At 43.2% G+C, this 23,229-nt stretch overlaps 2 protein-coding genes across 8 annotated transcripts in view; one reads left to right on the top strand and one right to left on the bottom strand.

Annotated features, from left to right (window-relative positions):
* Nucleotides 1-5,483, top strand: part of LOC122945005 (mucin-4-like) — a 40,306-nt gene extending 34,823 nt beyond the window's left edge. The window contains exons 9-10 of one of the 2 annotated variants that reach the window (XM_044303786.1): nucleotides 3,692-3,833; nucleotides 5,101-5,483. In XM_044303786.1, coding sequence (XP_044159721.1) covers nucleotides 3,692-3,833; nucleotides 5,101-5,175 — 217 coding nt within the window. In that variant the 3' untranslated portion in view covers nucleotides 5,176-5,483. Of the gene's footprint in view, nucleotides 1-3,691; nucleotides 3,834-5,100 lie in introns of those variants that run through there. The other variant, XR_006391078.1, reaches the window with a different exon arrangement.
* A 6,438-nt stretch (nucleotides 5,484-11,921) lies between these two features.
* The window catches only part of TNRC6A (trinucleotide repeat containing adaptor 6A), a 103,951-nt gene continuing 92,643 nt past the window's right edge, over nucleotides 11,922-23,229 (bottom strand). For all 6 annotated transcript variants that reach the window (XM_044302901.1, XM_044302898.1, XM_044302900.1 and 3 more), the window contains 13 exons: nucleotides 22,759-22,892; nucleotides 20,735-20,863; nucleotides 20,499-20,636; nucleotides 20,087-20,167; nucleotides 19,298-19,517; nucleotides 19,075-19,203; nucleotides 18,717-18,875; nucleotides 17,741-17,881; nucleotides 17,546-17,653; nucleotides 17,232-17,453; nucleotides 16,482-16,552; nucleotides 16,251-16,390; nucleotides 11,922-13,476 (listed from right to left, as the gene is read on the bottom strand). In XM_044302901.1, coding sequence (XP_044158836.1) covers nucleotides 13,110-13,476; nucleotides 16,251-16,390; nucleotides 16,482-16,552; nucleotides 17,232-17,453; nucleotides 17,546-17,653; nucleotides 17,741-17,881; nucleotides 18,717-18,875; nucleotides 19,075-19,203; nucleotides 19,298-19,517; nucleotides 20,087-20,167; nucleotides 20,499-20,636; nucleotides 20,735-20,863; nucleotides 22,759-22,892 — 2,039 coding nt within the window. In that variant the 3' untranslated portion in view covers nucleotides 11,922-13,109. The remainder of the gene's footprint in view (nucleotides 13,477-16,250; nucleotides 16,391-16,481; nucleotides 16,553-17,231; nucleotides 17,454-17,545; nucleotides 17,654-17,740; nucleotides 17,882-18,716; nucleotides 18,876-19,074; nucleotides 19,204-19,297; nucleotides 19,518-20,086; nucleotides 20,168-20,498; nucleotides 20,637-20,734; nucleotides 20,864-22,758; nucleotides 22,893-23,229) is intronic.

The following is a 23,229-nucleotide window of genomic DNA, read 5'->3' as shown; positions in this document are numbered from 1 at the left end:
ATATGGTTTCAGTGAAGCAGTTGCATGGTCCATCTAGGGCAGGGTCAGCAGCCTCTGGCACTCTAGCTGTTGTAACACTACAACTCCCAGCATGCACACTTGCTCAGCTGTTCTCATAGATGTGAATGGAGCATACTGGGAGATGTAGTTTATAAAACAGCTGACCTGCTTGAGGAAGCTGACCTCTGATCTAGAGGATGCCAAGAACCTAAAGATAGGGAATGCGCCCCCAATATTCTTTAATAGGGACGGCCAGAAAAATCTCCTCTGCAGGAGTGTACACAGATCTCATAGGGCCCTATTGCAAAACTTAGTATGGACCCTTCTTTTTCACCCAGATTTCCAGTGAGTCTGCGTCAATCACTCCCAGGCAATGAAGAATGCCAAGCACGGTTATCAGATGAAACTTTAATCCACCACTAGGGGGAGCTCAGGCCTTAGGAATTTATACAGTTACAGTTAACCAAAATGGAAGTTGCAATCATCTGTTTGCACTGAGCTCCCCCTAGTGGTGGCTCCATGCAAATAAAATTTTCACATGGGAAAAGGAATTCAGCGCAGGCCCCATAGCAGTCGCATGCCTCCATTATTGTAGGCATGCCATTGCTCCTCTGCATCTTTATACTATCTATTTCCAGTGCTGAGACCCTCCATAGACATACCTTGGCCTGAATGATGTCAGCAGTTCCTCTTATAACGCTGCTGTACTATTATAAACTGACCACTTTGTAATCGCTGGCCCTTTAACTGCAGCATGGACTATAGGACAATGATGAGGCCCACTCTGTGAACGCCGCAGCCCCCGTTACAATGTGCTGAGGGATTAACTCCATGAATTGTGACCAGAAAAGTGCAGACTCCATGTGTTACCATAGAAAATACTAGATGAGCTAGAACCAGCTGATCCGCTCACTTCTCTATTGTGTGGTCTGCTGGGGAGGTGTCACAACGCTCACCTGCTCTATGACGTGGCTTTACCATGCTGTGCCACCTCCTGTAGACCACAGTGCACCAGGGCATAGAAAATCACAGTCAGGATTCATCTTTAGGTTCTCATTAAATGTATTAAAATTGAAGTGTGACTGGCGTTATTCTTTTCCGGCATTGAGTTCCGTCCTAGGGGCTCAATACCGGAAGAATCCTGATCAGTTTTATCCTAATGCATTCTGAATGGAGAGAAATCCGCTCAGGATGTCTTCAGTTCAGTCTTTTTGCCTTTTCAGGACGGACATAATACCGCAGCATGCTGCGGTATTATCTCCGTCCAAAATTCCGGAACTCTTGCCAGAATGCCAGATGCGGCATTTTTTCCCATTGAAATGCATTAATGCCGAGTGTTCCGGTAAAACGGATCTGTCCTTCCGGTCTGCGCATGCTCAGACCGCAAAAATTTGAAATGACACCGGAGAGACGGATCCGGCATTTCAATGCATTTGCCAGACGGATCAGGATTCTGATCCGTCTGACAAATGCCATTAGTTTGCATACGTTTTGACGGATCCGTCAGGCATTTCCGGCGACGGAACTGCCTGCTGGAATCCTCTGCCGCAAGTGTGAAAGTACCCTTAAGCCCTAATACCCACAGGAAGATGAGATATAAGGGGCTGTTTGCGGTGGGCCACACATTATTAATCTATACATGTAATCCCAGTGTTAGACACCGGGGGGCAGCGGTCTCACAGAGATCACTAGCTTTGCTCTGCTATCACTGTGACTGAAGGATGCACTGGAGTCAGCATGGCCGTCATTACCCGTATACACAAAGACAATCGGGTACGCCATCTCTCCACACTAGGATCAGATTCTCAACATGCTCCATGCAAGCACAGCCATCCTGACAGGGACGCTACTGGTCAGATCACTCTTCACCTATCGTGTGGATAGGTGATGTACAGTACAGACCAAAAGTTTGGACACACCTTCTCATTCAAAGAGTTATCTTTATTTTCATGACTATGAAAATTGTAGATTCACACTGAAGGCATCAAAACTATGAATTAACACATGTGGAATTATATACATAACAAAAAAGTGTGAAACAACTGAAAATATGTCATATTCTAGGTTCTTCAAAGTAGCCACCTTTTGCTTTGATTACTGCTTTGCACACTCTTGGCATTCTCTTGATGAGCTTCAAGAGGTAGTCACCTGAAATGGTCTTCCAACAGTCTTGAAGGAGTTCCAGAGATGCTTAGCACTTGTTGGCCCTTTTGCCTTCACTCTGCGGTCCAGCTCACCCCAAACCATCTCGATTGGGTTCAGGTCCGGTGACTGTGGAGGCCAGGTCATCTGGCGCAGCACCCCATCACTCTCCTTCATGGTCAAATAGCCCTTACACAGCCTGGAGGTGTGTTTGGGGTCATTGTCCTGTTGAAAAATAAATGGTGGTCCAACTAAACGCAAACCGGATGGAATAGCATGCCGCTGCAAGATGCTGTGGTAGCCATGCTGGTTCAGTATGCCTTCAATTTTGAATAAATCCCCAACAGTGTCACCAGCAAAGCACCCCCACACCATCACACCTCCTCCTCCATGCTTCACGGTGGGAACCAGGCATGTAGAGTCCATCCGTTCACCTTTTCTGCGTCGCACAAAGACACGGTGGTTGGAACCAAAGATCTCAAATTTGGACTCATCAGACCAAAGCACAGATTTCCACTGGTCTAATGTCCATTCCTTGTGTTCTTTAGCCCAAACAAGTCTCTTCTGCTTGTTGCCTGTCCTTAGCAGTGGTTTCCTAGCAGATATTCTACCATGAAGGCCTGATTCACACAGTCTCCTCTTAACAGTTGTTCTAGAGATGTGTCTGCTGCTAGAACTCTGTGTGGCATTGACCTGGTCTCTAATCTGAGCTGCTGTTAACCTGCGATTTCTGAGGCTGGTGACTCGGATGAACTTATCCTCCGCAGCAGAGGTGACTCTTGGTCTTCCTTTCCTGGGGCGGTCCGCATGTGAGCCAGTTTCTTTGTAGCGCTTGATGGTTTTTGTGACTGCACTTGGGGACACTTTCAAAGTTTTCCCAATTTTTCGGACTGACTGACCTTCATTTCTTAAAGTAATGATGGCCACTCGTTTTTCTTTACTTAGCTGCTTTTTTCTTGCCATAATACAAATTCTAACAGTCTATTCAGTAGGACTATCAGCTGTGTATCCACCTGACTTCTCCACAACGCAACTGATGGTCCCAACCCCATTTATAAGGCAAGAAATCCCACTTATTAAACCTGACAGGGCACACCTGTGAAGTGAAGACCATTTCAGGTGACTACCTCTTGAAGCTCATCAAGAGAATGCCAAGAGTGTGCAAAGCAGTAATCAAAGCAAAAGGTGGCTACTTTGAAGAACCTAGAATATGACATATTTTCAGTTGTTTCACACTTTTTTGTTATGTATATAATTCCACATGTGTTAATTCATAGTTCTGATGCCTTCAGTGTGAATCTACAATTTTCATAGTCATGAAAATAAAGAAAACTCTTTGAATGAGAAGGTGTGTCCGAACCTTTGGTCTGTACTGTATGCTATTGGTAGAAAGACCCCTTTAAGATTTATTACAAAGTTTCTAGATCAATATCCCAGAAAAAAGCAGTAGTCTGATTGGTTTCAATGATGAGGAGTGTTCTGATTAGAGTTCCCCTTTAAGTTACTGACCAGCGATTGCTAAGTTTGCACGTGTTTTTTTGTCTTCCAGGCTGGAGACGAGTTGCAGCAGCGTCAACGACTTGATGATTGACTCCGGGAAAGCAAGCGACGTGTCGGTGTGCAGCTGGCCCATGGAACCCATCCATTGGACCCCCTTCCCCATCCTACACCAGCTGTCCCTGCAGTCTCCGGTGCGTAATAGGCAAAAGTAACCTTTCCCACAGTAAGGGAGCATTCACATGACTGTATTTTTAATGGGGCAACAAAAAAATGCAAACAGCACATGTGCTGTCTGCATCCATTCCGCAAATTATAGAGCACGTCCTAGTCTTGTCTGTTTTTCAGCCTCAGCCAGTTTTCCAGTGCATCGGCGTCAATCTCTCCCAGGCAATGTAGTATGCCCCAGATTTCTGATCAATTTAATTTTATCAGATTAAATTTTAATAAAAAAATTGCAATAAAAAAGTCTCACTCAGCCTATCAGACTTCAGTAAAGTGGAACAGGTGGTTCGTAAATATGGTGCTCGTTGTGACCCCCATATTTCTCATTGTATTTACATCAGGCAGCTGGCAAATATATATTGACAAATCTCCTGCTTCCCATCTATTATGAAGGCGGCTGCCACCACTAGGTGGAGCTCAATACATAGGAATTTATGTAGTTACAGTTGACCAAAAAGGAAATTGTAATCATCTGTTTGCACTGAGCTCCCCCCAGTGGTGGATGCATGAAATTGAAGTTTTCACATGGGAAAGAGGAGGTCAGCGCAGGCCCCATAGCAGTTGCATGCCTCCATAGTATGGTAAAACCATGTCATAAAGCAGGTGAGCATTGTGACACCTTCCCAGCAGAAAAAAAAATTAAAGGGGTTATGCCATGATTAATGTAAAAAATGACAATCATACATCATATAGTACATGACAATCTCTTTCTAAAAAAAAAAGCTAGAACATTTCCTGTACCTCACATGGATCCAAAGATCTACCCATATCAAGCTGGCACCTCAGGGGTGTGTCCTTTCTGCTGTAGCTCTCTCCCTATCACAGCTCAGGAAGCAGTTTAATTATGGAACTGAGCATGTGCGTCCACCTCAGCGAGGTGGACAGAGAAATAGGACAAAATCAAACAGCAGTGGCGCTATACAGATACATTTGAATAACTCAGCGGCTATGCTAAATTTTTAATTACATGCAATTACAAAAGTTTTCAGCGTGAGGTGCTGGTATGAAAACTGCAGCATATACTTGGTGGGACAACTCTTAAGCTACCTGGGGTTGAGCCACAAATTTCTTACCCCCTATGCAGAAAATTAATGACAAGTGAATACAACATCCCCCATTCTATGATGCTCATTGGGCAGATGGACAGGGATTGCCCAATTAGGACAACTCCCTTTAAATTTGCATTTATTAAGACATCCTTCAGACTGGTGATTTTTTATTTTTTTTTCCTTCCAGTTTCACGCTCGCAGACCTCATTCCTACTTTGAAGGGATGGAGCTGGTCAACACAGAGAGGAGCTGGACTGCGTAGCTGCTGGGAGCACCTATGGGAAGGGCTGGTGAACAGCATTATCAAGGACACTCATGACCGTGCCTGCAATTGGAGGAGTCACCGAACGACTCCTTACAAAACTTGTCAGCCCCGTGTCTGTAAGACTGACCATGCACAAACTATATACTGCGTGTAGCACTTATGTGTGGTGTATATCATCCCATGTGATTGCAGAAACTCCCATGTCGACCACTAGAGACTGCTCTGGACTTAACACATCACGGCCGTCTGATGACATCATTGACTACTGTCTTGCAGATTGATTCTTGCAACAGATAAAAATCTTATTGTATTACCAATAATAAAGTGTCACTCTGCACACGCGGGTACAGCTTATTTGTCGAGGGACCCGGGACACAATGGATTCTACTTGAGGAGAACTAAGCAGGCTTATGCATCTAGATCCATGGTCCACGAATGGTGATTTTAGGCAACACAAGAATTACAACAAATAATGATTAAAAAGACAAGATCACAGGATTTTCTAATGGCAAAAGAGACCAATTACTGCAAATCTGCATGCCTTAGGCCCCTTTCACACGGGCGAGTATTCCGCGCAGATGCGATACGTAAGTTGAACGCATTGCACCCACACTGAATACCGACCCATTCATTTCTATGGGGCTGTTCCCATGAGCAGTGATTTTCACGCATCACTTATGCGTTGCGTGAAAATCGCAGCATGCTCCTCTTTGTGCGTTGCGGTGCAATAATCCACACAACGCAGGCCCCATAGAAGTGAATGGGGTTGCGTGAAAATCGCAAGCAAGTGCGGATGGGGTGCGATTTTCACGCACGGTTGCTAGGAGATGATCGGGATGGAGACCCGATCATTATTATTTTCCCTTATAACATGGTTATAACGGAAAATAGCAGCATTCTGAATACAGAATGCATAGTCAAATAGTCATCACATGATCTTTTACCATGGTGATGGATCATGTGATGACTGACGTCACCAAAGGTCCTTGTTGCTACAAAAAGCCAAGATGAAGACAGAAGGAGATGCGCTATTGTACTATGCATTCTGTATTCAGAATGCTATTATTTTCCCTTATAACCATGTTATAAGGGAAAATAATACAATCTACAGAACACCGAACCCAAGCCCGAACTTCTGTGAAGAAGTTCGGGTTTGGGTACCAAACACACGCGATTTTTCTCACGCGAGTGCAAAACGCATTACAATGTTTTGCACTTGCGCGGAAAAATCGCGGGGGTTCCCGCAACGCACAAGCACATTTTCCCGCAACGCCCGTGTGAAAGGGGCCTTAGAGGCAGATTACACCCTATGCATTGCAAAGGGTAAAATGTGTTGTAAAAGTTGAGAAATGACACACTGTGCAAGGATTTTTTTTCTTTTTTTTATGCATCGTGTTGATAAGATATATTAAATGGGTTTTTCTAAAATTCTATTAGTGAGGACCTATCCTCAGGGTCCGACGCCCGGGACCCCTGCTGATCAGCTGTTTAAGGAGGCTGTGGGGCGTCTGAGCGCAGCAGCTCACCAAGCACAGCGCCGTCCATTGTATTGTGGCTGAGCTTGGTATTGCAACTCAGCTCTATTCACTTGGTCAGGCATGGCCAACCCGCGGCTCTCCAGCTGTTGTAAAACTACAACTCCCACCATGCCCTGCTGCAGGCAGTCTGAGCATGCTGGGAGTTGTAGTTTTGCAACAGCTGGAGAGCCTCAGGTTGGCCATGCCTGCACTTGGTAATTGTAACATCACATAGGAAGAGGCAGTGGCCTCTTGAAATAGCTGATCGGCAGAGGTGCCATGAATCAGAGGATCTCCCACACACCACCAGTCTGATTGTTGATGACCTATCCTAAGGTCATCAATATAAAAAGTCTCGGTGAACCCCTTTAAAATATGAGCCACTTTTCTTCGACTATAATATGCCAATTTTCCATGCACAAATCAAGCAAGAAAATGTCCAGCGTAAATGCTCAGTAAAATGGAGGGGTTTATTGTCAGATATGTTCTCGAATGCTCCCATTAGATGTCTTTATGGTCATCTTCACATAATTATAATCTACTGTTCTGTATCTGGGCCACAGTTTGTACATCTGAAACTCAATGCTGTCAGGGGTTGTCTCACGTCAGCAAATGACACTTATCATGTAGAGAAAGTTAATACGAGGCACTTACTAATGTATTGTGATTGTCCATATTGCCTCCTTTGCTTACTAGACATTTTTTCCATCACATTATACACTGCTCATTTCCATGGTTACAACCACCCTGCAATCCAGCAACGGTGGTCGTGCTTGCATAGACTATAAAAAAAATTAAAAAATAAAATAAAGTGATGCACTATGAGCACTCCCACAGTCCAAGCCACCAGAGGCCGTCGCATTTTCCCATATTGTTCAAGAATGACCACCTCTGATGGATTACAGGGTGGTCGTAACCATGGAAATGAGCAATGTATAATGTGATGGGAAAAAAATTAATCTAGTAAGCAAAGGTGGCAATATGGACAACCACGATATGATAAATGTCATTTGCTAAAGTGAGACAACCCCTTTAAGCTGCAGTACCAGGCACTCTAATGCAACAAATCAGCCAGAAGACTAAAAACCACCCAACCCCATAGAAGAGTGTATAGCTTCCAGTGGTTCTTCTGTAGGATTAGTCCAAATAGGCTAGCCTTCCCAACCCATCATGCATCAATAGGCCTACAGTGCCCATGACCTTGTCAAGGGTTACCCTTCCTTGAACCACTTTTGGTAGGTACTAACGACTGCATGCCAAAAACACCCAAGTCCTGCCGTTTTGAAGATGCTGTGACTCCGTTCAAGACTAGTTTCAAACTAGCGGTAAAATCTCCTGGCAGAAGCACTCCCAAGTGCGCTATGTTTAGGTAGTATAGTACAGGATGGAACTGGTCACCTGAAGTAGTCCATAGATTTCACTACAATCTGTGATTTGGTCATGAGGATAAACGTTGGCAATACAGAACAAAAGAGACGACCGCAGGCGGGTTTATTAAGAGCAAACGTACTTTATTACATAACAAGCTTCATAAAACAAAAGTAAAACAGGAAGCATTCAAGCATTGAACGATACAATAAGATGCTGTAAAAGAATCGCTCCATTCAAGTGTTTGGAGGGTAGCTAAACATTGAGATACTTTATACCTTCTCCTGGGAAGCGTCACAAAGCTAGCTTTGGTTGTTTTTTTTTTTCATATATATATTTTTTTCCTTTTATTATTTTTTTTATTATTCTTATTTTTGTTACTTAAGATTCAAGCCCCTAAAAGTTGTGTGCGAGGCCAGAAAAGACATTTTATTAGAAGCCTCCTGACACATTAGTCCTTTCATTATTTTTGTTAGTTATTCACTGGGTGTGGGTGGGTTGGGTCCTGCAACACATTGTGTAGTAATACAGTGCAGGGTAAGTCCCACTCCCACCCACCTTCAATAAGAGCAGGGCCAGGCTTCACTACAGTACTGTTTTGTAATAAGTTACAGATATAAAGTCTTATTGAAATACAGAAGGCGGACTTGAAATGACTACCGTAACGAGGATCACAGCGCACTCACTGGCAGATCAGACCGACTTGTCTAGCTACACAATTACAAAAACACCATTGTGCACCGGGGGGGAGGGAGGAGGGGAGGTCGATGCAAGACAAATGTGCTAGATACAAAGAAAATACAATGCTATTTAGTCACTGCTGGGTTGTTCTTTAACTGAGGTATAAGGCGGTAAAAAGCGTACTCAAGTGTTAATTTCAAATGTCATTTCCAAGCGGCTGTGTCCTGTATATATATATATCATTTTTTTTTTCAAGTTACAAGTTTAGTGCAGGATAGTACAGTTAGAAACATATTCTGGCAGAATCCTCTTTAAAGCAGAGCCGTACCCCGCAGCGGCGTCGGCAGCCATGTGGCGGTTTATTTTTGTGCATCGTCTTAGCTCAGTGGGGGAACCACACATGGCAGACGCCTGGGCTGCCTGCGCCGCGCAGGAGGTTGTCGCTTTAAGGTTTTCCCAGATAAAAACTAAGGCTATATGTTTATATACCAGGAACAAACGCTGAAGTGTTTGCCTCGTACATTACGAATATTACACTTCTCCTCTGATTATTCAATACGATTCACACCACAAAAAAAAAACAAAGAAAAGAAAAAGAAAAAAAAAAAAAAAAACAGCCCGACCCATATGTCATTGTTTCTATTAAATCGGACTGCAAATATATATATATATATAAAAAAAAAAAAAAACATCTAATAAAGGCTAAGCAGCGAGAAGTACATGATTCACTAATCTTAAACTTCAATCAAAAAGAACAAAAAAAATTAAAAATAGTCAAATGTACAATCATTTTCTATCTGTAAACAGTTAAAAAGCCACGAGTTTGATTTGTATCGTCTGACACAAAACAATCAAGAGTCAAGGCAATGAGCAAATGGCAATGTGTGCAGAGAGTAACGGGCCGGTGTGGGGTTTTGACTTTTTTTCTTTTGCATTTCTTTTAATTTTTTGCAAATAGTTGGGAAACTAAGCTGCGCCAGTTCCACGGGGTAGAAACCTGGAATCGGTTAGGAATATTAATGCACCATGTGTTAGATTATTTCTCTTGCAGATTAAAAAAAATGATAAAAAACTGGCTTTGGTTGTCCCAAATATATTTAGAACCCACAGTACAAAATAAAAAAAAAAAATCTTGCTCCTCATCCCCACCAGCAGTGTTATGCCCACAGACGGGTGGGGGTTATAAACCTATGCTGTTGTAAGGTCCTCAGATTAGTGGTTTGCGGTTCTGGCTGATGCATAACATATATATCTATCTATATACACACACACACACACGACAGAGGCAGCAATTTTCTGGACTGAACAGGACTCAGAAAACGTATAGGGGTTGGAAGAGACAGAGCCATAGGGCTGTCTCTAGTATTGCAGCTCAGCTCAATTGAAGCGAATGGGGCTGAGCTGCAATTCTGGGCACAGCGGCGGCAGTGTTTCGGTAAGCAGCCATGTTTTTTTAAACTCAAACCACCCCCTACTAAAGGTTCGTAAAGAACCGATCACAGTGATATTGCTTTAAGGAACTTCTGCAACGTAATTATAAGGCTATGTTCACAGTATTATCATGAAATCCTGCAGGAGTTCACCGTGGCCAGCATTGCCAGGTGCCGCCGGATCCTCATTGACTATAATGAGATCAGGCGGTGATCGGGTCGCTTTTCAGCCAGACAAATACTGCTACAAGCAGCTTAGGCTACTTTCACACTGGCGTTTTGGCTTTCCGTTTGTGAGATCCGTTCAGGGCTCTCACACTCGGTCCAAAGCGGATCAGTTTTGCCCTAATGCATTCTGAATGGAAAAGGATCCGCTCAGAATGCATCGGTTTGCCTCCGTTCCGCTTTGGAGGTGGACACCAAAACGCTGCTTGCAGAGTTTTGGTGTCCGTCTGACGAAACTGAGCCAAATGGATCCGTCCCCATTGACTTGCATTGTGTGTCAGGACGGATCAGTTTGGTTTTCACTGACACAATAGAAAACGTATCTGTCTCCTATTGACTTTTAATGGATCTGTCTTGGCTTTGTTAAAGATAATACAAATGGATCCGTTCTGAACGGATGCAGACGGTGGTATTATCGAAACGGATCCATCTGTGCAGATCCATGACGAATCCGCACCAAACGCGAGTGTGAAAGTAGCCTTACTGGAACAGACTCCCGGATTCCTTAACACAAGTGGGAACGCAGCCTACACCGACAAATCGTCTGCCTTGTCAAAAGCCGCACTTGGGTGCATATAATATTTGGCGAGTGTCTTAACAGTCAATGGACTGCAATGTGCATGCCGCATCATCCACTAATATGAGACACACAACATAGGTTTACCTTGGACCCAGCGATCCATTATGGATGCCCTCCTGGGGGCTCTGTGGGGGTAGGACAGGTGCGCAGGGTTTGCTGTACCTTCCCTGAAAGAAAGGATGGAGAGAAGAGGCAGGAGAGTAACTGCTGGTAACCCCTGTCCTTCACTATAATGTGCGGTGGAAGGGTCAAAGGTCAGAATTTACACTTCAATATACATACATAATTATATTTTTTTACCCTTGTTCGGTTATTTTTTTTAATTCTTTGACCAAACAAGCAGAATACCATTTATGGCAACATATTATGTAACTTGTTCCTTTTTGTAATTTTAAGTATTTGCAATCATTGACGTCTACACATAAAAAAAAACAACAACTTTTTTTTCCTTTTTTTGTTTTCCTTTGTACAACACGCAAAAACTTGATCAGCCCAGTACTTGGTTACAATGTGCATAAATGTGCATAGTTACTAAATAATCGGCTTAAACGAGAAAAAAAAAAAAAAACATTAATAAAACACTGTCACGAGAAGCGAAGACACTGAGCCACATAATTAAAGTAACATTTAAAAAAAAAAAAAATCCATTATATCAGCAAAAATCTCTAGACTACGCACTAAAAAAGACACAGCATCAAAGCAAATCCATCTCTTTATGTTGGCTTTAGAAAGCTGTAAAGAGCTAGGATGGAGGGGAAGGGGGAGGTTTTTGGCAAAGAGGAAAAGTCTTTGAGAAATCAGCACGATGAGTGCTTAAAAAAAAAAAAAAAAAAAAAATTGCATTCTTCTAGTGATTTTCTTTCGATCTATTGGGGGGGGGGGTGGGGTGAAGGAACTCAAACCTATCTTATTCCTGAGAGCCACAATGTTCCCCCCCCCCCCCCATTTTGGATTATTTCAGAACTGAAAAATCACAAAAAAAACCTAGAAAAAAACAAAACAAAAACACACACACACACAAACAACTGGACTCCCAGAGATAAAAGCATCTTCAGCATATTTTCTGTTTTGTTTTTCGTTCGAATTTTTTTTTTTTTGATGGAAGAGTAAACATTTGAAAAAAAAAAAAAAATCCCACCCTCCCCAAATACAACAATGACCCTCCCAACAGGAAGGGAAGAAGAAAAAAAAAGAAAAAATGTAAACAAGAGGTCCTCAGTAAGACACCTCGAAAAACAAAATGCAAAGCCTTTGAAAGTGCTGCCCCCTACTGGCACATGTAGGGTGTATATCACAGCTGTGGCCACAATTTTTTTTTAATTTTTTTTTACCATTTTAATTTTTTTTTTTATTTTTTTACATTATATATAGATATTTTTTTATTAAAACCGTAGAGCTAAATTCTATTAGGTTTTTAGTCATGAAAACCTGGTGCAATACTTTTCATTATTTTTAGCATTTTTTTTTTTTCAACTCTTAAAAACTAAGTTATAACCGGTCAGTTCTTTTAACCCCCTTCAGCGCTGGAGGCGCCAGCCCTTGCCTATTGCTCTGCAGTGGGCGGCTGGGCATCACTCAGGAGCTGGAAGGCGGCTAAAACTTTGTAATACCACAATTAGGTAGGCATATCAAGGCATCTTAGAAATAACGAGCATTAAACCACTTATGTGTCGTCGTAAGTAAACAGTTACACTTGAGCCGTTTCTGATCGTTACAAGGTAAAAACATAAAATGCGACGCACCGTTCAGTGCAAACAGAGAAAACCTGGGGTAGTCGTAGGGCAGACAGGTAAATACCGAGCTCGGGACATACAAACTGGGTTCAGACGTTGAAAAAAAAAGAAAAAAATTATATAAAACTGGAATTCGAAACCGACAAACAGCTCATCAGACACAGTTCTAGCACTAATGTGGAAGTGTAAATATAGATAATTTTTTTTTCCTCTTCTATTTCACATTATATTATTGGCCTGCATGATTCAAGTATTTCACACTGATATGTTGTGGGCTAAAAAAAAGTGGGAAGTGTGCAGAAGAGCTATCCGCAGTGCAGCCTGCAGAGGGTTCACACATACAAGTCCAGCCAGGGGCTGATCAGTAACAATCATCTGAGGTCATGGGTGACGTAGGCTACATGGGCTCTCCGTTTAAGTGATCGACAGGTAGGAAAGCGCCGACAGGTGATGAACTGCTCAGACCCCTGCTCTCGCTGCTTGGGTTACCCCATAAGCTTGTGGAATAGTTTGGGGTACCCCACAGAGAAGTGCCATGAAGATCTCCAGAGCTGGAGCCAGAAGCACCTGGGCTGTTCCAGTGATTGATATCTCCGCGATTCGAGATGCTGTGGGGGCTATCCAGAGAACCTAGCCGGGAATGGCTAGAGCCCAGGGACTGCCAGCCTGGGGAAGGAGTCATTGACTGGCCTTGTGCAAAGAAACGACTGATCTCCTCTTCACTAGCAAACTCGGCAAGGATAGTAGTGTTCCCTAAAACACACCTGTAAGGGAGAGAGAAAATGTATTAATAGGTCTGCGCACAGCAAAGCAGAATACATCAGGTGAAAATGTCCAATGTCAGAAAGATACGAGCATAACGCTACATGGCAATTTTGGGCTCAACATGTGTCATGCCCCCAAGTATCGCGGTGCCGCCATAAGAATGGACGGGGTCGGAGCATGACTGACACTGCTGGATTTTTAGCGATTCGTGCAACGCAGCAAACGTGCAAGTCACATTGCGACCACATTTATTCCTATGGCTGCCTTGCTATACCACAATACTTGAGAGCATGACACGTATCATGCCCAAATTCACTGTACCCTAATGCAACCCAATGTCCCTGCAACTATAAATATTGTCTACCATTTGCAAGTCATTATCTGAAGTAATCTGATCCTTGATTGAGACTGTCAGACAATAAAGGCATACTGCTGAGATATACATCTCTAATGCCTAATCAGCGGAGGTCCGATGGCCGTGACCACCGCCTATTACTAGATTAAAGGAGAAGCGGTCCTAGAAGACAAATCATCAAAAGGCAGTGAGGATCTCCGAGAGACTTTGGCTATGGGGACATCGATTTTAGGGGCTTTATCCCATAAAGAACAATCACCTTCTTCAAAGGAATATTTTCTCTTAACCGACCGCGAGATGAAACTGCGGTTATCCGGATGTTTTCATTCCCTGTAAATCATGGCCTCGATATTTTTATGGATAAAAAAATGCTCTTTTCTTTTTTGTTTGTAGCCCCTCAAACATAATGTCCTGAACAGATCAGACTTCTTTAGCATCTTCAAAATTCATGGTTGCTCTAACAGCTTTAACAAGCTGATCTACATCCTGAATGGGAAAAAATGGTCTACCGCCACCTTCGTCATCCGAGGATGACTAAGCTGTATCTACTTCCCCATTTCTAGGAATTCTTCAGAATTGGAAACATCAGAATCTCGCAAAGCTAAAGCGAACTTTTCTCTAGAACTTCTGTCTATGGTGACTGTTCTTTTTTAGATAGCAAGGTACTATTGACCTCTTCCCTAATCATTTTCTTCATGCATCTAACCATAACCGGGGATTCTTCAGCAATGGTATTTTCAATGCATGCTCTACATAACAGTTTAGTATAGGTGGGATCTAGTTTTGTTTTAGAGGCCACATTCTTTATGGCGCGTTTTAGCGGCCGCTTTTTTAGGTTTATTCTAGAAAAAAAACCACACATAAGGCCAGGGACAAACTAATAATCCAAAAAGTCCATTACATTGAAAATAGACCCATACCCTCATTCATACCACAGGTGCAGGGGTAACTGGGTCTCTTGGGGTTTCACCAGAGCTTTCCATGCTGGGATACCTCTTGTGGCCTTGGTTCTGGAAGAACCCCGCAAAGGTGCTAAGGTAGCTTGAAATTTCTGAATCAAGCATGGAACGCCAGGATCACATCATTAGCGCCCCCCCCCCTTATATACCAGGCGCTTTTGAGCTCGTCAGTACCCCTATGCTGTTTGAAAAAGAGCGTTCCTTCAAACTCTGCCCCCTCATACTGGCCTGTCAGCTGGGGAGGCCAGACGCCGAACGCCAGGAGGTGAAGCTCCACCGCATCTCCGTGCCTACCGCGCCTCCGGGGAGTACCACTGCGTCCTCTACTTGCATCCCCGCTCGCCATCCGGCCTTGTATTTAAGCACTATTTCTGCTCGCCGGCGCTTTCCATCGCATCTTGCTGCCCCCACCATCAGATGCAGTGTGCCATCTTCAAAGTGTGCGTAGCGGGGAACTCACCCGGCGCACACCTCTGCCCAGCCAGCCTTAAATCCAGGGTGCAACTACTCCCCATGTAGCTTCACAAAATAAAAAACCTGCAGGTTGTCCTTCCAGGACAGGAAACCACTGAATGAGGGAGAGGCTCCTTTTAATTTATACCTGTGGGTTTCCTGTCCTGGGAGGTGGATCCTCTCTCCTGGTTCTGTCATAGGACGGGGGGTTAAAAAAAAAAAAAAAAAAAAAAAAAAAAAAAATAGAACATGTCCCATTGTCCGCATTGCGGACAAGAATAGGACTGTTCTATTAGGGGCCGGACATTCTGTTCCACAAAATACAGAATTCACACGGCCGGTATCAGTGTTCTGCCGTCTGCAAATTGTGGATCCGCAAAACATCCAACAGTTGGGTGCATGAGCCTTAAGAGCGAGTCTACACTGCGACTTTTCGTAGCGCGACTGACAGATTTTAACTGTTTAACTACAGCTGCAGTCCAAATGAATGCACAGTTGAATGTACTCTTGTGGACTGCAGCTGTTAAAAATCAATCAGTTGCGCTACAAAAAGTGGCAGTGTAGCCCGGAGCATAATTGCGTTTAACGATGCCACTAATATAAGTTCTCTTCTAGTGGTTGGCGAGGGTCACATTGGTTGCAGCGCAGTGCAGTCCTGGACTTGGTAAAAGCCCCCCCACGATACACTGGATTATTATTAGCCAAACATATTGATCTCGAACGACTAATGTGATTGGGGGCCACGCGACTCTCCCAACAGAAAGTTCAACTCCCAATCCTTTTGTTATGGCAGGAGTTAACCCTCTGGTAGAGGTGTTTGGCAGCAGCGTTTTCCTCTCTTGCCAATAAAAACACATGCATCCTCAGCTGAACTGTGCAAAGGAGTCATGTTTGTCTGACAACTACTTCAGGTGTCATCATAATACAATATCTAGGCCACTTCTAGGTAATACCAAGTGAAAGTAACAAAGGATGGGGGGAGAGCACTCAGGAACCTGCTACTTACATGTGCAGAGACTTTTGTGCCTTTACTACCTCTTCCTTGGAACTGTAACGGACCAGAGCAGTACCATGGGGCAGGTTCAGATGGAATGTAATCAAAGGCCCATGCTGCATGCACAGGGTACGCAGGGTGGAGCCATCAATCTGAAGGACAGTACCAAGAGGCGAGTAAGGGAAATAATTAGAATAAATACCGTATTAAATCCAAATACGGATCAAGGTTGTCAATACTCACTTGAGGTGTTAGGTTTTTCAAAACTAGCCAATTGGTTATTCTCCCTGAGCTATTATCACTCCAAGTGGAACCTAAAAACACAGAAGACAGAAATATTAAAAACTGAACTAAAATATAGAATAGTGGTGTCCTGCCTGGAAATAATAATCAGCCTGCTCACCATCTCCCCCCTTCCCCCTACAAGGCAGGTTGCTGGCCTAGGATCTTGAAGTTTTCAGTCACACAGTGTACTATTATTTATTTCCAAGCCATCCACCAGGAGGCAGCACTGAGATATTAACGCCTTAACAGTGGGGCCTCGTTTACTTAAAGGGGTTGTGTCACTTCAGTAAATAGAATGCATCATGTGGTCAAAGTGAACACGAGGCGCTTACTAATGTATTGTGATTGTCCATTTTGCTTCCTTTGCTAGATTCATTCATTTTTCCATCACACCATACACAGGATAAATGTCATTTGCTAAAGTGAGACAGCCCCTTTAAGCATGCAGCAATTTTACCATAATTATTCTATTTTTCTGTCAACAGAGCTGTATGAGGGCTTGCCATTTTGGTCACTTTTTATAATGTCGTTATGGGAGGCAACAGTATTCATTTTATTATATATTTTTTCCAATAATAAAAAACTTTATAAGCTGTCTTTTTTTTTTTTTTTAAATAAAGCCATCCCTGCCCCCTAATATGGAGTGGTGTGGGAGCTACCTGCTTACCAAAATGTACTATTACCATGCGGAAAGTGAAGTTTTCTTACCTGGAGTGTATCTGGATTCAGAAGTTCCCCAACCACTACCTAGGCGCAGGGAGCCATTATCCCAGGCAGATAAAGGCGGCTTCTGACCAGTGAGCCCTGGGGGAGGCCTGGACGGAGCACTGATGCTTTTAGATGGCAAAGGGACTTTCCACAGCTCATGAGCCAGGGAGGTGTTACTGACGGAACCAGGGGGCCATGTTGGTTTGGGATCACTATTTCTAACTGCAAGAAAGGACAGGATTGAGTTTATTAAGTAATTGCTTGACTTTCAATGTCATGATCTGAAGCTTAGACGTTTGCATCCTTAGTTGTACCTGAAGTGCTTTGTGCGGTACTGCTGTGGGAGACATTGTAGTTGGAGGCACGAATGGATGACCAGGCACTATTTGAAGGCAGCGTGGTGTTCAGAGATGAGGATGACCCTACAAAAGGCAAAAACAACATCTCAGTGATGCATTACATCTCTACAGTGACAGCACACAATGTGAGAAAACTGTAGGACCACCTACCACTGTTTCTGTCCCTGAGGTGGTCAACACCCCGCACAGTACTAATTGACAGATTATTGATGACACTGCCAGGAGTGACATAGGGGTCAGTTTCAGGGTCTATGTTTGGATATCCTTTCCATGGCTCACCAGGGCGAAATTCTAAAAAAAAAAAAAAAACAAGCTTATGAGGAGACACATACATTACAGCAATAATCCTGCACATGTACTCATACCAGCCGAACCAGAGACACAAATCTTTAGCACTGCCGTTTTGGGGTTCTTTCCCCTCATCTGTACCAGCACCCTGTGCAGTCTACACAAGGCTTGTATGAGATAATCTGCATACTTTCTTCCCATGCAGCAGATCATGCCACTTTTGGCTTCCTAGAGGTGAATTAAAAGGGGTTGTCCCATGAAAAAATATTCTACAATTTTTAAACCAGCGCATGGATCTGAATACTTTTGTAATTGCATGTAATTAAAATGTATCATAGCTACTGAGTTATTCAATAAAATGTGTCTGTATAGTGCCACCTAACGTTTTTTTTATTTTATTTCTTTGTCCTGCTCACCGAGATGGCCGCACATGCTCAGTTTCATCCTTCAACGGCCTCCTGGGATGCGATAGCGGCATGTCCATGCTTTCCCTATGAGCTGCAGTAGAAAGGACACTCCCTTTGAGCTGCCAGCTGGATATAAATCTAGCAGAGCAATGAATGGGGAGATCTCTGGATCCATGTGAGGTACAGGGCCGGCTCTAGCTTTGTTAAAGATTGTCATGTACTATATGGTATCGGATTTCTATTTTTCACATTAATCATGGAACAACCCCTTTAAGCCCCAGTAATACAGTTGTTACAAATGTTTGGACCACCACAATTGAAAACCTATCATAAAGATAGGACATCAATGTTAAAGTCTTGAGAACTCTTAACATCCACATTAGCAACAATTCAAAAACACAGAAGCAGCAGAACACTAATCCGTAACTCACCTGGTGGCCAATTGACACTGCTGGAGCCATTTGGCGATTTGGCACTGGGCCAGCCATCCCCTATAGATCCTGGAGGGCTGGATGGAGAGTTACTGCTGTTCATGAAGTCATAAGAACCAAATGGAGAATCTTCAAGCCTAAAACCACTTGAAATAGCACCTGTTCAGACAAGATACACAATAAACAAGATATCTTAAGTAACCTAGATCAAGCCGAACATCGCAGAAGTACTGCTTGACATAAAATACTATATGGCCGAGAAAAGAAAAAAAAAAACGAAAAAAAAAAAAAAACACTCCTCTGTAAGATATACTGTCTACTGATTTACAGGAACAGTGCTCCTGTGGATGAGCCTTACCGTGTTTACTGGAGTTCTGTTCCAGTGAATTATTAGGAGACATGTTGTTATCCACTGTAGTCCACTTCCTCAGGCGGGATTGTGGTTCCTTTATCCCCCCAAGTTCCATATTTACATTCGCGTTCAAGCCTGGCGACAATAGCAAGTACAATAGATTAAAAAAAATAGGCATCACGATGGGACGTGACTTCTGGATAACACCAGAGAAAGGCAAGTGACTCACCTAATGAGAAGCCATTGAAAGTGTTGATGGGTGAAGGAACTTTTGGAAGTTCTTGGGTGGAGTGGGGGAGAACATTGTCCAGGAAGGACTTTACAGGAGGCTGATGAAGCATTTGCTGTTGTGAAGGAGGCATTGCTTGCTTCATCAGGAGATTGTGATCCATCTGGCGGAATTGTTGCTGCTGTTGCTGCTGCTGCTGCTGCATTCCAAGGGAGCGGGCCTTAAAATAAAGATTATCTATAAATCTCCATAAACATTCAGTGCAAAGCTAAGAATACCAAGAATCATGGTGCACTGTAGAATTTCACGTGTCCCTTGTACTGCCTATAATACACGGACAGACCAGGTCCCACCAAAGCTGCTCTTTGTTAGTGGCGCTCCACTCTGGATTATATAGGGGAATTCAGAGAGGGATAATACTGCCAAAATAGGAGCGGTTTTCATAAGAAAAGCCATTTAAAATGGGTTTTGGGAGGGGGGGGGGGGGTGGAATTTGTTTTAAAAATGACTGATTGTGCTGCTCTGATCCCTGCGTCTGGCTCAACACACAGGAAATGGGTTGAAAATACCGACTCAGCCAATCACTGGCTAAGGTTGCTGACCATTTTCAGCTATTTCTTGAGTGTCAAGCTGGAAATGCAGAGGCAAGGACAAGAGGTGAGCAATTTTTTTTTAACCCGTTCAGGCTTTAAAAAAAAAAAAAGGACCTCTTTAATATGAATGGACATCTCAGATAAGTAAAAGGTGACTTCTACTACGTTCTGAATAAAAATACTTTGTTTTTCATACCTGCTGTTCCTGCTGCTGGCGCCCTCCTTGGGGCATTCCTCCCCTCTGGTTCTGCACTTTCTGCTGCTGAGCCAATAACCTCTGTAAAAAGGGAAAGAGACATTTAAAGAGACCACAACCAACTGTTGGATGAAATCTCTGGTGGCTCAATTACACCAATGATCTGTACTCTGACAAAACGCAATTGAAAGAAGGATGTGACCGGGGATGAGTGTTAGATTACTCTTGATTATAAAAATCTTTAACATCTGCTGTCATCGGTTCGAACCCCAACAATCTAATAGTTATCCCCTATATGATTGTTCTTCTAACCTGAAAACCCCCTTAAGCTTTAAAGAATTCAAGTATATGGCAATTAGACACTGACTTTGCATAAAATACAGTCATCCAAAGTGGTCCTATGTCACTTTACCTGTAGCTGGGAGATTTGAGAGAGCTGGGAAAGTTGGCTAAGTTGAGAAAGTTGGTTCAACATGGCTACTTGCTGGGGATTAAACAATGGATTCAGGCCCGTATTGTTAGGTGGATATTTCAGTAAAGAGGGAGGAACCTATTCAAGAGAAACATAAATAACATCAATAATTCCCAGTATATGGACTTGGCGGCATTCATTGGTGATCAAGGTTTTTAAAATCAGGTGTAACATACCTGAGGGGGCATCATATTAGGAGGCACTTGCGCACGGAGATTAGGCTGAGATGAGTTAAGTGCTTGAGGCTGCTGCGTGCCCCGAGCTTGTGCTGCGCTGCCAACACCAAACATATTGGGATTGCCATTCTGTGAAGAGAAAAGCGACTGGTCAATGATAGAATGAAGCAAATCAAACAGGCAACCAAAAAAGATGACACCCATGTTGGGAAAAAAAATAAAAATTTTTTTATTGAGCACTAACCCATTACTGGGAAACTCGCCAGGGTACAATTTGTTAAGTGCTTACTTGTTAAGTGCAAAGCAAAGCATTAGACAGGGCACAATAAAATCAATCGGTATCTCTGAAATCCTTCAAAGTCAGAGCTACTCCTCCCTGCTGCAGATCCCGGTTCTTGATAATGGAGAAGCGCTGCAATGGCGAAACCACCTTCCATTACCAACATGACACCTAAAAGGAGGCAACCCCTTTATGACAATGTAAAAATAAGGCAGTAGGTACTTACAAAGGAGACAGACCACACCAGTGCTATGGGCCCTGGCTCTGTGCAGAGAGATTTTGCAGCTTCCACTAAGTTCAATGGTATATACTGTATACAAATTTCTGCGCACTGAGCTCCCCCTTTGTGTGTGAAGGGGAAGCAGGAGATTTAGATCTGTATGTGGGATAACTACCAATGTATGTAGCGTTCAGAATAAAATAGATAATATTTTATCAGAAATCTCACTAGGGAGCCTTTCCTAAGTTGTTATGGGGTGCTACGATATCTGTGTACAGCCCTTCAAAAAGGAAAGTTCACACTAAAGGCATGTAACACAATGTATGGTCCCCAAATTGTGAACAAAACAAGATTTGGCGCAATCATAACAATGATTTTTGTAAAAACCAAGCAGTTCATAAAGCAGACAATCAATCTCAAAATATATTTTCAAGCAAATGTGCCTAAAACAAATATCTACATCACTACAGTCCCGTGTGCTGGAGAAGGGCTCAGTGATAACAAGGGCCCCTGGCACACTCACCTGTCTAACAGAACTGACATTTGGCATCGTCAGCCCTGGGAAAGAGCCGAGGGATTGAGTAGGTAGTGCACTATTTATAGGGGGAAGCTTCATGTTCTGATTGGCAGTGAACTGCAGATTTTGTGTCTCTTCTGCTATAATGCCATCCTGATCAGGGAGTGCAAGAGGGAATTGGTATGCACACCAGAAGGGAAGGACGTAGGAGGCGAGATGATTTCAGGATCCAGACGCAAAAGCACAGAGGAAAACAGTATTGAGAAAGCAAGGAGAGAGGCAGAAAACAATGGCAGTTAGTGCAAGTTGCAAAGCAAGTACTTCAAAAATAAGTAGGAAAGGAGTGACAATTACTGCAAGGGTCATTTAAAGGGGTTGGCTCATCTCAGACATTAATGGCATATCGGCAGGATAGGCCATTAGTGTCCAATAGGTATGAGTTTCACCTCTAGGACCTGCTCCTATCTCCAGAAGAGGGCTCCCAAAGTGAAGGAGAGCACAATGCACACATGCTCTCCATTCATGCTTCACTATTTTCAGATGTCCCAAAGTGGTGGCATGCGCAACCACCGCTTCTTTTACCGCTATAGGACTGCTGAAAAAAAGCTGAGCTAGTGCTCGGCTATTCTTGGAACTCCCATAGTGGTGAACCGAAGGTGGCCGCACAAACGCAGATAGGTGCAGGTCCCAGAGGTGGGTCCTACCGATATGCCATCAATGTCTGAAGTGGGAATACCCCTTTATTCTAAAATACATTGACAAGGGAGAGGGGCTTGCATTCTATAATATATGTAAAGGAAGCAATAGGATAGAAGGATATTATGTATTTCATCCTAAGATTACAGGCTTAACTGGGCCAGAACTGACAAAACAATAATAATTAGTAAAGACAGGACCAGTGTGATATACTGATGCATAGTCTGGAACAGTAATCAAATCTATACACATGCACCTTGTGGTGGAATGAATCCACCTCTCATTCAGAAAGCAACTATATGAGCACCAACCTTATCGAAGTAAGAATTGTGATCCATGGAAGACTCTTTGGAAAAGTGCCGAGGCCCAAAGCCTTTCCCAATCACTCGACTGTAATCTCCAAGGCCTGACTTATCCAGATCCATCCGCTTGTCTGGGAATAACCCTGGGAAAAGTATAAAAATATTACAATATGAAATATCAGGACCACCCTAAAACCAAGATATAGTCCACAAAGCCAAAGGCAGCAATATCAATCTACATAAAAACCACATTCAAACTGGAAAGCATCAAAGTACAAAATAGAAGTCCAATGTTTATGGAATGTAGCCGGATTTACAAGTGCTCCTAGCAAGTTGTGCTTCAGGCCCTACATGCCAAATATGACTTATACTTTAAATATGAAAGATATTTTTGCCTATTTACACATACATCCAGGGATGAAGTGGTAGGAGACTAACGTAGGTGTATAACGTGACAGATGGAAAAAACAATATATTCAC

The sequence above is a fragment of the Bufo gargarizans genome, chromosome 8, assembly GCF_014858855.1.
Source record: "Bufo gargarizans isolate SCDJY-AF-19 chromosome 8, ASM1485885v1, whole genome shotgun sequence".
Taxonomy (NCBI): Eukaryota; Metazoa; Chordata; class Amphibia; order Anura; family Bufonidae; genus Bufo; species Bufo gargarizans.
The sequence above is the reverse complement of the archived record's forward strand: the minus strand, read 5'-3'. Positions and strand labels throughout refer to the sequence as shown.